Source organism: Eretmochelys imbricata, chromosome 4 (genome assembly GCF_965152235.1).
Source record: "Eretmochelys imbricata isolate rEreImb1 chromosome 4, rEreImb1.hap1, whole genome shotgun sequence".
Lineage (NCBI taxonomy): Eukaryota > Metazoa > Chordata > Testudines > Cheloniidae > Eretmochelys > Eretmochelys imbricata.
Genome location: NC_135575.1, coordinates 17846682 through 17859656, shown reverse-complemented (window position 1 = coordinate 17859656; position 12975 = coordinate 17846682). Strand labels below are relative to the sequence as shown.

The following is a 12975-nucleotide window of genomic DNA, read 5'->3' as shown; positions in this document are numbered from 1 at the left end:
CAGAGTAAAAATAATCTAATTCGCAGTGACAATGTGTTTTTCTAGCCTTTTGAACCATTGAGCATAAACCATTCAAAGGTTCTTAAAAAAAAATCTAGCTGCCTATTGTCTTGCTTATTTTCCATTATTAAAATAGAATGGTAATTCTTTGCTGTCTGTGGATGCACAAACTAGATACTGCTCTTGATCCATACACACAAATTCCCATGGAAATTAAATGGGAGCTTTGTTGAAGACTTAGGTTAGCATACTTCAAATGTTCCTAAGACCACAAACAAATAAATGCTATAAAAACAAGAGATCTGTTTCCTCATCCCAAATACAAAATTATTTGTTTTGAAAGGCAGAAAACTATTTCCAGCTACATAATGCCTAGACACAGAGCATTTGATGGTTTTCTTAAAGATGTTCTGGAGCATTCTGTGTAATGAGAAAATACGTTACCCTGAGCCCTGATGGCTGGAAAGAAAGATAACCCAGTTAAGTCCACTGCTTCCCCTCCCCAGCACAGTCCAATTTTGTTTTCATCTCCTTATTTAAGTCTATTGGAGGTAACATCTGCACGATAGCCTGAGCCCCACTCGTACTCACATGCACAACTCCCACTGAAGTCATTAAGCCAAATACAGCTCCGGCACAAATCCACTTTAGTTAGTGGAGTTGCACCCAGTGACACCAGCATTGAATTTGGCCCTAAGAGAGTGGCACCCGTGTATATGAGAGCATCACCGGACAGCCTAGCTTGGTCCTTCACTCTACTGTTTCTGTTATGTATTTAAACTGTAAGATCTTCAGAGCAGGGACTAAGGCCACAGTCTTGCAATGCTCTATCCACTGGACAATACTGCCTTAATAAAACCAGCCCTTCTGAATGCAGAATCCCGCTTAAGCGCCACACAGTATGTTAAAGATCTCTTCCCCCATGGTATGTTGGCTGAGAACACCACCGCAGCCTATTGCAATAAAATGCAGTATATTTTCACTCCAATCTAGTCGAGCAGAGTGGGTTATAATTTTTTATTTAACATCTCTCTCTCTCTCTGATAAAATAATCCAGCTGCTGAAGCTGGACCATATGAGTCTCTCCTGAAATTACTGAATAACCTCCTATAACCTGACAGCGTGTCTAATTGCATTGAAATGTTCAAGCAGCAAGATGCAGCAGTATACACTGTAGGTCTCTCTGCGATGCACTCACAGTGGCAAAGAGCATTCTGGCTGTACAATCCTTCCGGGCACTCGGATAAGCACTGGCCATCATGTAGGACACGGGGGGAGGAGCAGGCCGTGCAGTTGTGGGGAGCTCTCCCCGTACAGGCTGAGCATGAGGAGTGGCACTCTACAGAAAAAGAAAAGAAAACAAAGAGGAAGACAAATTGGTTTCCAGCCTGTGCTTGCTGTTGCTGTCCTAGACTGAGATGATTTCATTCACCTGCTAGCTTACCTTTTCCCCTAAGGCAATAAGCCACATACTCGACAGGCTTCTCTGCCAGTGAGAGGCCGTAATACAGGCAAAGGTACAAATGTTGTCTTCCGGGAATATTTATACAAAGAGCAACCACAAGTAACTGCATTTAACCCTCTCTCACAAAGATCACGCTTGCGTTCTGAGAACGGAAGAATTGGGTGCAAGCTGCTGTCTTAGGCCAGGTCCACACTTACAAGCTTACAGCGGTGCCCCTCCAGGAGCGCTCGCACAGCGACAGAGAGCTCTCCCGTCGGCCCAACAAAACCAGCTCAACGAGCGGCGGTAGCTCTCCCGCCAACACAGTGCCGTACACACACGCGCTTACGACGGCAAAAAGATGTTGGTCAGGGGGTGTGTTTTTTCACACCCCTGAGTGACAAAACATTTTGCCGACGTAAGTGCTCGTGTAGAAATGGTCTTGCACCTTCCCCATCCTCCCTGGAACAGTAGCGGGCGTCTGCCCTTCCACAGGAGCAGCACATCAGGAAATCATCTGTCACGGTCGGTCCACACCCTGCGTGTCGGTCTTCCCTGTCGCTACCTTCCATGGCCTTGCCCCAGCACCATTCTGTGGCAGCAGCAACAGCTCTATTGAGGACTAGTCACTTGACTTCTCAGCTAATAAGGGAAATCAGCCCTGATTAACAGGGCTGTCCAGCCTGAAGTCAGAGTGTGAGAGAGAGCAGAAATAAATCACTGCCACATGCACAATCAATGACTCTACGCTTTTGCACCCCAAAACAGGCCAACTGCAACCCTGCTGATTGTTATCCATTTGTATTAGAGCAGAGAATACAGGACCCAGCAGAGAGCAGAACCCCATTGTTTTAGGCACTGTACAATAGAGGTTCTCAACCGCGGGACCAAAGCCCCCTGTGGGTCTGAGAGCCCTTTCAAGGGGGCTGAGAGGTCCCGCAGCTGAAACCCAGAGACCAATCCCTGGGCGCCTCCTGCGGGGCTGAAGCCCCGATCCTCAGCGCTCCCCGCAGGGCTGAACCCAGGAGGTGCGGGGCTGAAGCCCTGATCCCCAGCACTCCAGTGGGGCTGAAGCCCTGATCCTCGACCCCAAGGCCCTCCGACCCCCGCTGGGCCCTGGAGTTTTTATAGCAAGTCAAGGGGGTCTCAGAGAGTAAAAGGTGGAGAACCCCTGCTGCAGAACACAAAGCCTGGGGCAGGCAGGGACTGTTTCTAAGAGCTTACAGTCTAAACTGACAAGACGGACAAAGGATGGGAGGAAACAGGCACTAGGAGGTGAAGGAACTTGCCCAAGGTCACTCAGTGGGTCAGTAGCAGAGCTATGAGCAGCACCCAGGGATCCTGACTACTAGCGCGGTGCCCTTTTCCACTGGAGCACACAGCCTCTGGTGTAGCTAATTCCACTGAAATCAAGAGAGTTAGACCAGGGATCAATTTGACCCAATGTTGTCAGGGAAATTTCAAGAGTTTCAGATTACGGACAAGAATGTTTCCGTGGATACCTGAGATAATCCAAACCTGTATGGAGAAAACTTTCAAGCCCGACCTCTCAAACAGTAAATGCAAATTTTGCCTATTTATAGGCATTTGTTCACGTCAGTTGCAGAGTTTGCATTGCTAGACGGGTGAATAAGCATCCATCCAGTTACTTTTAGAGCCAAGCCCCAGCAAGAGCTGGGGCTCCTGGCTTCACAACAGGGAGTCTGGGAGCCCTGTAAGGCCAGCGCTTTCTCCACGCTGTGGGCCCTGGCAGCCTTTGTCATGGCAAGTTCACTGAACCCAAGATGCTTCGGTGTAACGTGCCAGGTTCTAAAATTGGCATCTTCCAATAAAATTGTTTCTTAGAAATATTCCAGCCTGCTCTGCGGCAGACCCTTCGCTGATGTATTGCCACAGCTCTGTGGACTTAAATGGCGCGATGACAATTTGCACCCGCTGAAGATCCGCCTCTAGAAATTTAAGAAGCAAGAAAAACAACATCCCCAAGCACAGAACTGCAATTGCGCTGAAAACAATGACTGGAATGTTATTTGAAGAAAAATGTCAAGAGTGATTGAATTATGGATTTGAGGCTGGCACAGAAAACACTTAGGACAATCAAGAGATGTTCTCTTCTCTTGCTTGCCTCTTAATCGCTTAAATCTACATACGTGCAAATTCCTTTCACTTGGCACCTGTTCAGCTGACTGTAAGATGGATACAAACCTGACGCGGACGCCTTTGAGAGGAGAACCAGAGCGCTGTACCTGTTACAGCCTGTACAGCTGATTGTTTTGCAGAACGATCTTGTTGTGTTAACAATGTGCTTTTCTCTTTTAAGCACCTCTAAGGCAAGAAATGACCCTCCAGCAAATTTCTGTGAAACGAATACACTCGATAAGTTTTATGTTACAGTCATTGCCAGCAAACACAAAGCATGTATGGGGGAAGCACTCAAATTAGCCGAATAGGCTGTACAGTTGTAGAGTATCTAGCCTATGAGAATGCTCATTCTGCGTAGGGGCTCGTGGGACTCTTTCTGCAGAGCTGTCATTTGTAGAAGTACCATTTCGCTTCGGACTCTGGCTGGCGGTGTCATGCCTGCGCTAAATCTGATCGAGCCAGCGCTCTCAAACTAACAGCAGATGCAGGGGCAGTGGGAGAGGCTAGCTGTCCTGAGTACGTCCCCAGGGTTTCGGAGGGGATTGTACTCGAGCGGCTAGCCCATCCCACTGCTTGCATTCCTGCAGCTACGCTACCGCTGTCAGCGCACTAGCTAGTGAGTTTGCCTACCTGGAACTTCCACCCCCGGCTCCAGTGTACACGCAGCCTAAGTCGGAAGGTGGGCTGAGCTGGTTCCAGGCTTCCACAGTAAACTCTTCACCGGCCCTGCCTGCACTGCGTGAAAAGTGGTTGTAGCAAACTGTGCCGTGTACCTGCTTGCAAAGCTGTCCCAAGCTGTATGCAGCCATTGGTTCTACTAGCTGGTTGCAACATCCAGACCAGCACTCTTATAGTCTGGGTTTGGCTGACCCAGTGCCATTTACAACGGTTTCCTCTCAGCATGGCTGGGAAGCCACAAGCATTCCACCTGTATCACTTCAGCCTGTCCTCCTAACGCCATCCCACAATGTAAGGCCTTTTGTTTGGGATTTACCTAAAAGTCTCTGTTCCCAGTCACAGTGCTGGGCATGATGGGATAGGTCCGTCAGGATACCCAGAATGCATTAAGATAGCCATGGCTGAAAGGTGTGCTGGGTGCAGACTTGCTCATACAGTTCTTTACAAAAGCAGCACTCCTGTTAAACTGCTTCAGGAACAAGCAAGACAACTAAACATTTTCTGCAACCCCTGAAAGAATTTCCGCACTTGGAGCTTGCTCCTGCTCCAGTTGAAGTCACTGGTGAAACTCCTACCATTGTGTTCAATGGAGCGGGAACACCAATGCAGACCTACTCTAGGAGCCATAAAAACGTACCTGGACCTGCTAGAATCTTTTTAAAATGATATTTTCTCTCAAAAACACCAGCATTCAGGACAAACATCAGCTGAGCACATTTAGGTTACGAAACGCTACACGTTTCAGGTTGATAACTTATTGGTGCCACAAGCCAGACAGTAGCTTGTAGCATGTCACAAGCACATCCAGTATCACACACACACACACACACACACACACACACCATCAGTCATTCCCAATATTGTATTTAAAACCTAATGAAGACCAGCACGTACGCTGAAAGCACTTAAGTATCATTTGGCCAGCTCTTTTCCTCACCTCTGCACACTCTGGTGTTCTCGAGGTAGAATCGGGCTTTGCACTGAGAAAGGCAAATGCCATACGGTGCTCCCTCGAGGAGCTGTCCAGGCTGCAATACCTCCTCTGGCTTCCTGCACTGGGTGCAGTGAGAGTTCTCTGGCCCCACACAGGCACGGCAAGATGGATGGCAACCTGTACAAGAGCAATGGAATATGAAGTCATGGATCAAAGGACATCATCCTTAAACTGACAGAAGCCAGATAATCTGAAGGCAAACCACAGAATCCTGTCATAAAAATGAGAGCTGGTGGGAAAAAAATAGATAAATCATCTTCTTCAGCCACCTCGGAGTGTTGAATTGCTCCTTACAGGAGATTCGTCAAGCATTACGCGTGGGTGGGTTTCTCTCAAGCACCCGCCAAATTCGACTCCCATTGAAGGGAATGGGAGTTTCATCACCCATTTCCAAAGGAGCAGAATTAGGCCAATGCATCTGAAAATCCCACCAGATAATTTTAAATGAGTTAACTAATGGGGTATGCGCAGCCTCCTTTGGGAGGCTATTCCACAATCCAATGGGATGCTTTGTTTTATATAATGAAATGGTGAAAACAGATTTGACATCTTTTCCCAATTAAAAAATAAAACCTATTTTTTTTCAAAATCCTAAAGGGGAGCACACGGCAGCTTGGTGTTTTAGGCAAGTCCATTTTCCTTTTACCTGTAGAGCTGCCTAAACCAACACTGTGTTGTTGGGGAAGCTGGGGGGAGATGGGGAGGAGGGGAAAAGGAGGGTTTTGAAGGGTTTATGAGAAGTGTAAACTGAGTCCCCTGAATGTTCATACTTTCCTTTGCAGCCCAGGGGAAATTACCTTTTGCATGAGCAAATCCACTGAATTTTAATATGAAATTGTATGCAAAGTTAACTGTCATCAGAAAAATATAGGAAACATTGTCATGTTGGCCTACTGTAACAATATGGGGAGGGAGGAAATCTCCAGAGGGAGCAAACCCTGGGGGGAAAAAAATCAAAAAATAATCATTTGTGTGTTTTTGTTGTGGGGGGAAAATGAAGCAAAAAGTGGGAATTTCACACACCTCACCTTACTTCAGTATACGGTAATGGGGCAGACTCTCAGCTGCTCTAAATCAGCTAATGGAATTTGACTGATTTATACTTTACTGAGGATCTGGTTCAGAATACATAGTTTACCTTTGCAGACATTGCGATCGTGATAAAAGCCTTCTCCGCAGGCAGGCAGACACTGGCCCTGGCGCAATCCCAGAGAAAGGGAACAGGAAGTGCATTGGGTAGCCAATGGTCCAATACAACTGGCACAAGAATTGTGACAAGCTGGTGGAGAAACAGAGAGCATATAAGTGGAATAGCATACTTAATCTGCTTGTAGTCATGCTGCCGGCTACTGTACCATGCTGCCAACCAAGTCATCTCTCACTCCGCACACATCCACAGTATTCAGTCACATGTTAAAGTAATGACAGTGAGGATAATAAATAATAAGAAAAATAATTTCCTCTTGCATAGTGCTTTTCACTCATAGATCTCAAAACGCTTTGCAAAGGAGATCATTTTAAAATAATCCACCCCGAGTTAACTGAGCAACTTAAAAACTCAAACCGCGTCTCCTCAAATAATTCTGTACCCCACCCACTCGTAAAAGAAGATGAGCTTCGGAATGTGCCTTGAAGGTCATCAGAAAGGTCATGCAACAAGTGCCAAGCTGAAATGCCTCTTACCTCTGCATCTCTGAGTGTTGTCTGTGTAATATCCACCAGGGCATTCTGAAATGCATTTCCCACTGTGTGACACCTTATCTGAAGCACAGGTTAAACATCTGGGTTGGTCTGAATAACATATTTCACAGGACTGGTCACAAGCTGCCAAGAGGACAGATCATTAATGAAATGCACCATTATGAAAGGAACAGCAGTGTTTCCAATCTGGTTGTATGTATACAATATAGCAAAATATAGTCATGCCCAGCTCCTTCCTTGTTACGGAGACACTTTCAAGTGTTACAGTAAATCAAACCTTCCTCTTGCCTTTCACTGCATGCCGAGTAACATATATGAAAGAAGTCAGAACAGATCTCTAATTGCCCTAAAGAACTAGTGGAATTCTGAGTTACACCATAGTAGAAACAGCAGCAGCTGCTCTGCACTAGTGCTCTCACTACTGCTATCACCAGTGGAGATGCACTTTTATTACAGCAACAGTGGAAAATTGTCAGTAAAGAATCAGTGAGACATGGCCTCTGGAGGCTCCGAAAATCCTAAAGGTTTTCTTCTCAGGAATTGTAGATTTGAAAAAAATAGGCTTATGTCCCATCTGCTCCCGATCCAGATAAATTCTTAGCAATATCTACAATTTTCATTTTCCATCAGAAAGAGACTTGAGAGTTAACACCCCATTGAGATGAATGTAAGGTGGAAAGGTCACAGCCCTCTTTCACATTTTCTGAATGCAGCAGACATCAGTTTGGATTCGGAGGGTTTTCTTCGTAACCATAAGTATTACTAAGGACATCTGTAGAGGTGTAACTACAGAGATAACATACCAGCAGAATCAATTAAAAGTGATGGAGAGAGACTCATACACACACCCCATAAGCTCATGATTTGGGAGTCTGGAATATGGACCAAGACTTGGACACAGTCCCTGATGGTTCCTGTTCATAAAAATGGGAACCCAGCTGTTTGTGCAATAATTTCCACAATCTCATTATTGATATAGACCTAGCAAAATAATGCTGAGCACCATCCTGAAGAGAAAGCCCAAGAGAGAGAACTTTCTGGCTGAAGAACAAGCTGGGTTTAGATCCAAAAGAGACACGGTGGAGCAAATATTCAATCTGCATGTGCTATGCAAGCTAGTGCTAGGAAACGGCGGGAAGGCGGTCCATGTCCTCATGGATTTTGCTGAAGCAGATGGCATAAGACTCTTTGGACAATCCTGCAGCTGGTTGGAGTTGGTGAAAATGTAATACAGCAGATACAAAAGCTCTACAGCAGTGCAACGGCTTTGGTGTTTGCGGGATATGAGCAAAGCAGTTGGTTTGAGTTGAGGATAGGAGTCAGGCAAGGCTGCATGCTATTCCTGACCCTTTTCAACGGTTATCTTGAAGAAATTGTAAGAAGAGCCACTGATGGAAACCTACAGGAGGGTGTACATGTGGACAAACAATTAGTCATCTGTGTTTCGCCAGTGATATTGACCTGATTGGATGGTCACAAGAAGAGGTGCAAAAATTTTTAGACAGGGCAGCGAGGGAAGCAGAGAAATTAGATATACAGAGATCAAAGAAAAAGACAAGAGCAATGGTGACATCTAAGTCTGTTGAAAAGGCGAAGATATTCCTACCCACATCTGAGGAGGCACTGGAGTGTGGTGAGCACTCCAAAGAGCTGGGTAGTGTGACGACAAGGGATGCCGAACTCTTAGAGACACCAGACATAGAACTGGATTCATGATGGCTGCTCTAGCAACATTCAACCACATCTGGAGGAACAAAGGTATTACCATGAAGTATAAAATGACACTGCTGCAGTCTCTTGCCTGCATGTGCGTGAGATACGGATGCTAAGACGACAGACACCCAAGAGGCTTTCTGCCTTTGAATTGAAATGCTACCGGTGACAGCTGCGCATTAGCTATACCTCCCACAGGACTAACAAGAAGGTAATCACCCGAATTTACAGCATAAATGGAGTGACAGCTGATATCATCAAGACTTTCAGATGAGAATTGGAGTTTGAGGGACACATGGGTTGGATGAGCAGAGGAAGATTGCCAGAGCAAGGTTTGCAGCGATTGGTGTCAAATGCCAGCGGAAGGGGACACCCACAGCGAGCGTGGTCTGACGATGTGGCCGGCTGGATGGGAGGCAGTATGGTGCACTTCTTAAGGCTGCGTGAAGACCGTGAAACGTGGCGGAAGATGGCTGGACAGCGACTCCTGCGTGCTGTGATTTTACCATTCATTGCGATGTGATGCGACAGTGCTTTGCACGACATGAATGACAACGAACAACATCGATGCAGAGCCAGCCCCTCACGTACATGAGTTTGCCCCTGTTCATCTCACTTTGGCAAGTTCCCGGGTTAGCTGAGGCAGCATGCTTACTTTCGGCATTTGTAAAGTGCAACAACCACCACGTAATCACCCCAGTGCCAATTTCCTTCAGGTAGCTGGGACATCAGAAACTCTTAGGAAGGGCAGATTATCCCACATCCGCCTACTGAAGGGTTTGTCTCACCTCCTCTGATGCAGCTGGTAGCGACCACTGGCAGAGATAGGTTAGTACACTAGATGGACCTTGGGTCTGATCCACTCTGGCAACTCCTTCGTTTTTTCTCATTATCTGCCCAGCTCTACCTGTCTCCAAAGACTTATATTCGTTGCCCCCCTTTCCTTCTCTTTCTCCCTGTCCTTCAAAAGATTCCCCCATGCTGCAGGCATTGTTTCGTCACCGAGCTGTGGATTATTTTCAAGCAATCTGCTTGCAAAAGTCGTTGCTCTTTCCACAGTCAAGCAGATGTGTCAAGCCCAAAGAATCATCTCATTTTTGCTTTCATGCTGCTCAGTGAACAAAACAGCCTTAAACCTTCAGCACCTGATCATTTTAAATGAGCTAGTAAATCTTATAAACAAGAAGCAGCATTTCTCACTAAACATTTATGGAATAGGGTGTGTCTGGTCTCTCAGATATACATCTACAATCGTGTTTGCTGGCTGGCTACACAACATATTGATTCCCTTCTGTCATGCATGTGCAAAGTTCATGTCAGAGAAAAAGAGAAACAAAGATTTACCATTGCAGATTCCATTCTTCACATAAAATCCATGACCACAGTTGGCCACACAGAGCCCGGCATTTAAAACGTGAGACCCGTCCTTGCAGGCCAAGCAGTTGTTCTCTGCAGGCCCCCAGCATGCAGAGCAGGACTCATGACAAGCTTAAAGGAAAAAGATTAACAGATTAATGAAAAACCACATTGCCACTGAGTTTTTAAAAATGAGTTTTGTAGCAATTTGCCTATTTGCACTTTCACTCCTAAAATAATGTGGGCTTTTTGTGCTTTCAAAAATCACTGGTGTGTTGAGTTTGGTATTTTCATCTAGGCTAGTCACGCTTTTGGGGAACTCCATTCACATCCCAATTTTGCATCTGCAAAATAGCTACGTGCAATATAGAATAGCACCTGCGGCTACAATTAGACACTTAGAGGAGCAACTTTAATTATTGTGAAATATACGTATTGGTATAGCATTGACCAGGATTTGGGCTTCATGGTACTAGGTGGAAACAGTCTGCCCGGCATTACATGTAAACAAAACCACCAGATCTTTACAGGCAGACTCCTGCAAGGACCCACGGATATCAATGGAACTACATGAGAGTGCAAAGGTCTGCCCATGAGGATCTGATTGCAAAAGGTGTTGGGGGGTGGGAGGGGGTTCATCTAAGTAAACTGCCATTGCCAAAAAAAAAAAGAAAAAGAAAGGCCACCCTTCTGGAAATAGGAAAGGAGTACTTGTGGCACCTTAGAGACTAACCAATTTATTTGAGCATGAGCTTTCGTGAGCTACAGCTGATGAAGTGAGCTGTAGCTCACGAAAGCTCATGCTCAAATAAATTGGTTAGCCTCTAAGGTGCCACAAGTACTCCTTTTCTTTTTGCGAATACAGACTAACACGGCTGTTACTCTGAAACCCTTCTGGAAATGATTTTTACTACCCTCCAAAAACTCTGCATTGATGCTATGGGCTGCTGAACTCTTCCCCCCGACTGATTCTGTCTGAACAGGGAAGGAATTATGTCACGGAATCATAGTTTGCTGGGAGCTAGTAATTCATGGGGACAGGTTGAAACTGTCTCTTTGTGGCAGGTTCCCATGAAAGTGCACATTGTGCACTGTGAATCTTTTCCCTTATATGGCCAAAAGAAGAGAATGGAAATGCCCCAATTATAATGAGCAGGCTAATATCTTTATTTTTGGGTAAACTCTGCAGTAAGGCCATCACCCAGTAATTGTTTGGATATTCCGGCGTTATATTACATACATACACCATTCAGGCAATGGATATGCTCTCTCTTAAGCAGAAGAAGATACTCGTACATGCACAGGACTCGAGCAACCTTTCAACATACTAATTTTTTTGCAAAGAAATGAATGACTGTATGGAGCTAAATTCTGCTCTCCTACATAGCTGTGAGACCCAATTCACTTTGAGACTATGAGTTTAATTGAGAGGAAAATCCAGCCGACTCTGGTTAGCCTTTCATGGTCTTTGTGTGGCTGTTACATCATGTTAAATCATGCTGCCAGTACTCACACACCCTGTGCAAATTACAGCACTTTCAGAATTAGATTTTTTTTCCTGATTACACCCATATATGTTCTAAAGATTTTCTCAACTTTTTGTCTCACAAGACACGTCTATGCTTGTATTCCCACCCTATGGAAGGTGGGGTGAAACAGAATCCTAAAGGCGTATGTCCTGAACATGCAGACATTCATGAAACCCACCTCTCAGGAAAACACAACTGTGTTTGCCATTTGTAAAGTAAGATGCAATCCTCCAGTGTGGTTATACCGGAGGTTCTGCAGTGATGTTCACATCATCTCAGCAGCACTTGCATTCAGAAATTCAAACGGTATATGAAAGCTATTTCTAACACAGAAGGAGCTGCAATTATGGTACCCAGACTGTACAACACGCAAAAACCAGAAGGCAACAACAACAACTCGTGAGGGAATACATGATCTGCGTTGGGGAGCTTAAATTTAATTATCTAATGCACATTTATTTAAAGTAGGGATAGCAGAGAAGCCCATTTAAAAAAAAAAAAAGAACAGACCCATGCTCCGCAGCGATCTGCCCCAGAATAGATGAGAATGGGTTTGTTTCCAATAAAAGAGGAACATGCCTAACTTTTGCAGGCCAAGCGAGGACAGAACGAAGGAGAGGATACTGCAATTAGTGACCAGAGTAGATGGCTGCCACTGACTCTAAACATGTTCATTTCCACAAAAGTAAGAGGTCACTTATTCCCCCCCTCCCCCCCGATTTATTCCAAGTGTTTTAATTCCTCTTTTATCTGCTGGAGTACACAGCATTCTTCCCTGTTGTTTCTGTTTTATTAACAAGCTGGAGCATCTGTCTAGCTACTTATATCACCCTCATCACCATAGCAGCTGAGAAGCTCCCGACCATTAAGGGATTTTACCCTCACAAAACCCCTTTGAGGCAGAGCAGTGCTATTACCCCCAGTGAACAGATGGGGATCTGAGGTACAGAGAGACTAAGTGACTTGCCCAAGGTCACACAAGAATTGGCCCTAACATTCCTGAGTCCAAGTCCAGTGCTCTGTTCACTAGACCATCCTTCCTCCTCTATCATCCCTTCCTACTATCGATTGCTCTTCTCTCTACCCTTTTCTCTCTTCCCCTTCTGTTCCCTTGCAATTTGCTGCTCTCTTCCTCATCTTCTTCCCTCCTGTTTCTTCTTGCCTCACTCTTCCTCCCTTTCTCTGTCCTGATTGCTCTAGAGCATTATGGGCAGTCTGAGTCACACATTTTAAGCCGGAAGAGATCAACACACAGGCTGCAGAATTTCACCAGTAATTCCTGCGGAGAAGGCCATTATTCCATTTCATGGGTGACCACTATCAAGCCCATAAACTTGTGATCAAATTAGAGCAGAGATCCAGGCTCAATTTAAAGATTGCAAATGATGATAAATTTACCACTTTCCTTTGCAAAATTA

At 45.3% G+C, this 12975-nt stretch overlaps 1 protein-coding gene across 1 annotated transcript in view; it reads right to left on the bottom strand.

Annotated features, from left to right (window-relative positions):
* Nucleotides 1-12975, bottom strand: part of FRAS1 (Fraser extracellular matrix complex subunit 1) — a 301544-nt gene that overhangs the window by 126705 nt on the left and 161864 nt on the right. Inside the window, exons 15-19 of the mRNA XM_077814356.1 lie at nt 10017-10160; nt 6942-7082; nt 6397-6537; nt 5202-5375; nt 1199-1339 (exon numbers count right to left, since the gene is read on the bottom strand). Coding sequence (XP_077670482.1) covers nt 1199-1339; nt 5202-5375; nt 6397-6537; nt 6942-7082; nt 10017-10160 — 741 coding nt within the window. The remainder of the gene's footprint in view (nt 1-1198; nt 1340-5201; nt 5376-6396; nt 6538-6941; nt 7083-10016; nt 10161-12975) is intronic.